The sequence below is a fragment of the Trypanosoma grayi genome (genome assembly GCF_000691245.1).
Source record: "Trypanosoma grayi strain ANR4 Tgr_283_V1, whole genome shotgun sequence".
NCBI lineage: Eukaryota > Euglenozoa > Kinetoplastea > Trypanosomatida > Trypanosomatidae > Trypanosoma > Trypanosoma grayi.
This window is the reverse complement of record NW_008825902.1, coordinates 14,587-19,573: the sequence shown is the minus strand read 5'-3', so window position 1 is coordinate 19,573 and position 4,987 is coordinate 14,587. Positions and strand designations below refer to the sequence as shown.

At 54.7% G+C, this 4,987-nt stretch overlaps 1 protein-coding gene across 1 annotated transcript; it reads right to left on the bottom strand.

Annotated features, from left to right (window-relative positions):
- Nucleotides 1-293: 293 nt before the first annotated feature.
- DQ04_02831060 (kinesin) lies at nt 294-4,325 on the bottom strand (the record flags this gene model as incomplete). Its single annotated transcript, XM_009312263.1, has 1 exon — nt 294-4,325. One exon carries the CDS (start codon nt 4,323-4,325, stop codon nt 294-296), a length of 4,032 nt encoding a protein of 1,343 aa, XP_009310538.1.
- Between the last annotated feature and the right edge of the window lie 662 nt (nt 4,326-4,987).

Genomic DNA, 4,987 nt, shown 5'->3' with positions numbered 1-4,987 from the left:
ATATATAAAGTGTACATCGCATTGTCTACAAGTAGCAAAGAAAAAGAACACATGTGGTAGCCGTTGATGTCGGGATAAAAGAACGAGAAGAGGAGCGTATTCATTTAACTCGTTACGCCTATAGCCTCTCGGACCACATCTCTTCATTATGGGGTTTGTTTTTTGTTGATCTACATTCACCCACACATACGTGCTCCCATCACCTTTTACACTTCCTTGTTTTCATTCTCCTCGCAATTTCTCGCCACCACTCTATTCCCCTCTCTCTCTTCTTGTGCGTGCCTGTGTGGTCTCTACGCCACTCCGGCTGAAGATGTCGAGTTGACTTCGAGCGCAAGGAAGAGCCGCCGCTGGAGATCTCTCAATTCGTTCTGCAGCTCCTCCCATTCCTCCGGCGTTGGTGGGGCAGTGCGCCGCTCGAGACTGTTGAGCGTGAGCAGCGAGTACTCCACCACCTCCTGCATCGTCCGCGTCGCCGCGTTGCTCTCACGGCGCGCGGAATTCGTCACGCTCGGCGGCAGCGGCGGCTCTGGCGCAATGCCCTTCGAGCTGGAAGCCCGGGCCCCCTTCTTCCCGGTTTGCTTGCGCGTTTGCTGCTGCTGCTGCGGCGGCGTGTCTCCCACTCGTCGTCTCCCGTTGCTGGACTCTTTCATGCTCGCCTCCGCTGACGGAACCGTGGGCAAGGGGTTGGTTTCGCGCAGCTGCCGGAGTTCCGCCAGCTCGCGCTGCTGCTCGACGATGCGGTTCAGCAGCTGTGCGTTCTCCTGATTGCGCGTTTCGAGCGTCTGCGCCAGATCCGCCTCACGTTCCATCACATCATCATCTTCGTAAACCTCTTCATCCTCGTCGTCGCTCTGATCAAGCGTAGCAAACGGCGCGTCTGCATCTACAACTTCAACGGGGTAGTTGAGTAGTTCTACCGGCGTGCTCTTCGACGGGTGAGGCAGGCTGCTGGGGGCGGCGGGGAAGTCAACATGCTGAACCGTACACTTGTTCTCCGTAAAAATGAACACATCGAACCTCATGCCGTGTGCCACCTCTTGACCCTTTTCGATGCGCATCATCCCCTCCACCTGAACAGTGACGGGGCCTTGGCTCTTGTATTCCACCGACGCCTCGGAGTTCCAGTAGGCATCAATACCCTCCAACTTCTTTCCCTTCACGTTGAGCAGTCGCACACGCAAGAAGACACCAGGGCTGCTAGCAACTGCCACCATCTTGCCTTTGGTGTCTATCTGCACCGCGATCGGCTTCCCCGCCCATGTACCAGCAGAAGTGGTGCAGTGCCACTCCGCCTTGCTCCCCTCAATCGGTGCAATATCAACTTCATCTGTGTCGCAGTACACAGAAAGCCGCCAGCTGTCCTGGAACGGAGTCTCGGTGAAGGGAATATACACATACGGCTCCCCCGCCTTGAGGTTAGCAGATGTAGTAATGTAGCTATTGCTGGCGAAACTGTTGCTGGCGACAAAGGTGGACTTTTGTGGCAGTGGAACAAGGGCCTTGAGGTATCGCTTCTCTGCAGCAAAGTTGGTGAAGAGCCGACCGTGTAGACGCGGTCGCATGTTCTGCTCCTCCCCCTCCTCATCACGCGAGTGCGCACGCTGCCGGTCGAGGGAGAGGTATGAAAGGACAAAAACTGCACGACAATTCTCCTTGGGTTGTAGACGAATCTGCGAATTGCAGCGCCAGTCAAACCCATCGCCACCACGACCTGTAAACTCCGTCCAACATCCATCCAACACAGTGCGTACCCAACCAACCTGCTCAGGCACAGCAGTTAACTCAATGGGTTTGTCAGCGAATGCAGACAAGGCAAACTCCGTCTGGCGGCCACGCTGGCTCGTAAAAGGTACCACCACATACGGTGTCTCACTTGGTTGCAGTGTGCAGTGGAGGACATTCTCGCAGTTGGAGGTATACTTCCCAATCTCAACCATACGACCGTGGAAATCAAGCTGCTTAAGGCCCGCCTTTGCAAGCTCAGGGTCACCTTCAAATAGTGCAAGGCCCATGTACACTGTGTTATTCTTCTTCTTCTTGAGCATGCGAGATTCGTAGAGCACATCCTGTATCATAAAGGCAATGTCAGTCGTCTTGTTCACATACAGGTAGAACTGCGGGTTGTCCATGAAGGTGGAGAAAATTGGGCGACCACCTGACGATGTGGCAGACCACTTGTCCACAATAGTGACGCCGGAGTATGGAAATGGTGACTCCGTCTCATGTGCAGTAGCGCGGCCGTATCCTTCACGTGCAGTGTTGATACCAAATGCCCGCGCAAGCCCCTCCAACAGACGGAACTTCACCTCACCATAACGTGGGTGGTCCTGCGCGATATCAAGATTCTGCTCGTTGCTGCAGCACAGGTTCACGAGGGCGTAGGAGGCGAGGATAGGCACCTGATGGTCGCGTGTCCCTGCTGGGCTAAACAGTACATCAATGAGCAAGTCAATACCACCAAATGAGGCAATCACGTGCTGCATCTCAGGATCACCACTGGACAAACGACCGAGACAGTTCGTCGCTGATTTCGTGAGGTTAACCACCTCTTCTGGGGTGTTACGGATCGTCTCGAGGAGCTTCGGCACAATGTCAAGCCGCTCAAAGGCACGTCGTGCATCGGGGTACAAATCGACAATAGCAGCCACTGCCGTACATGCTGCCTCCTGCACCTGCTGATTCGGATAGATGTAGATGAGTTCCACCAACTCTGCATACACGATTGGTAGGAGCTCCTTCTTGTTCTTTAGGCATCCACGACAAGCGGCCTCAAGCGCCACACAGGCAGCCTCTTTACAGCGTTCCTCCTTCACCTGCAGCAGCCGCGTTAATGCATCTAGACCGCCAATCTCGAGGAGCATCTCACGACCACCATCGTCTAAGACACTAGCGATCGTCTGCGCTGCATTGGAGCGATAGAAAGTGGAGGCGGAGCGGTCCACAAAGTGCACGAGACGCTGCAGTCCACCAAGCTCTCGGAAACTTGCCTTGGACTCTGGGAAAAGAACGCAGTGCGATGTCAAGTCATCAAAGGTCTCTGGCAGGTTAGCCATGATTCGGGCAAGTTCCGTCTGCATCTTAAGCTTCTTCTTTTGTCGACTCCGATTCTGACGTGCGAGATGGCGCAAGTTCGTCTCTTCGCCGTATTGTGGAATTTGTTTGAGTTTGAGAAACTCTGCAGCCTCGTTGCTTCGCTTGTCGCGGAGTTCCTCCTCTAAAGTAGCGATGTGCGAGCGCATGCGCTCAATCATCTCCTCCATTTCTGCCAGACGCGTGTAATCAATAGCGTTTCGGACCGGACGCAGCACCAGCTGAAGAGCCCGCTTACCAAACTCAATCGTCGAGTTCGTCTCCCCACGCCAGAGAGCACTGCATGACACTGCCAATATGAAATGAATGAGATTGGATCCACCCAGACTTGACTGCAGCAGGTAGGTGAGTTTGCTGTCCTTGTACGGGATGTGGATTCGGCGGCCTTTGTGTTTTGCCTGCTCCACCAACTTTGACACAACATTTCCAAGAGCACTGAGCGACTTGTTGATGTGAATTGCCTCCCACATAACATCGCCTGTGGCGCCGGACTGCGCCAGCCGCTCGGACCCTGCCAAATCGACAAGGTTGAGCTGCGCCCGTGAGCCCGGTAGCGAGGGCTCGTCCCATTGCAACTTCACCATCATAATCATGTGGCTGCGCGAAGAGACGAGGTTCATTTCTGTAGCCGACGTCGCACGCATCTCCGCCGCTCGTGAGTACAGGCGCATGCTCTCTTCAAGGCTCCGCACCCGGAGCCACGTGGCGTCACGCGCAACATACTGTCCTGTACGATCCATGTGAATTTCCAGCTGCTTCTGCCCCGCCAGCAGGTCCTGTATCTTCTCCTGGTATATCTGCACCAGACTCACCTCGCACACACTGTCGGTGATGTCTTTGTTTGCAGCGAACCGCTCGAACACGGCGCGGATGAGCCGCGGCGTGAGTCCCCACCCCTCCTCCTTGGCGCGGTTGCCCTCCATCGTGTAGGTCTTACCGCTGCCAGTCTGCCCGTATGCGAAGACGGAGGCGTTGTAGCCGCTGAAGAGCGTGTCAATCACCTCCGGTCCGATGGTGTCGAACACAAGCGACTGCATCGTGTCACGGTCGAAGACGCGGTCGAAGCGTGTCTGTAGCTCCTGCCCACCCTCCTCCTTCTTGATGAAGAGTGTGTCCTGCACGCGCGGGTCGCCGCGGCAGATGAGCTCGCCGTTGCCCTCCCGCTTCTCGCGGTCATTGAGGGGGCGAATGCGCACATACACGCGCGGGCGTGAGACGGCCGCCTTGCTCATTCACACAGAGCTCTCGTCCAAACTCACTAAAGCACCTCACAAACCACGTGTATACGCAGCCGCAGTCCTCTCAGTGCCCTTCCGCGCTTGTTGTTGCTGCTTAAGGTCTTTTCTATCGCTGCTGTTGTCGATTTTTTTTTTGTTTTTGTGTCTGNGCCCTTCCGCGCTTGTTGTTGCTGCTTAAGGTCTTTTCTATCGCTGCTGTTGTCGATTTTTTTTTTGTTTTTGTGTCTGTTTTTGCTTGACGGAGACCGATTCCTTAACGCGTATGGGCTGCCCGCGGTCTTATGAGAGTTTTCAGGCAAGGATGTGGGCACGTCGAGGGTTCTATTAACGGAAACGTTGCAGAAACGCACGCCGTTGAAAAGTTACAGAAAAGAGAAAAGCAAACGGCCTGTGGAAGGAGGAATAAGTAAGAAGGCGTGAAGCTGTATCCACAAATACGCTGCGGCTGCTTCGTGCGGTAGTTGTCCAGCGTAGTGTTATCTGCCAGTAATGCGCTCTGCAGCAGACTCAAAACACCTTCCTTTTTCTGTCGTTCCTTGAGGCCCTCTTCCGTTTGATTTGCAGAGTTACTGCTTGTGAATGAAGGCGTGGCCGTGTGCAAATGCCTGTGCCCCTTCACTCTTGCTATCTGGGTATGTGTGTGTAAGCACAACCTT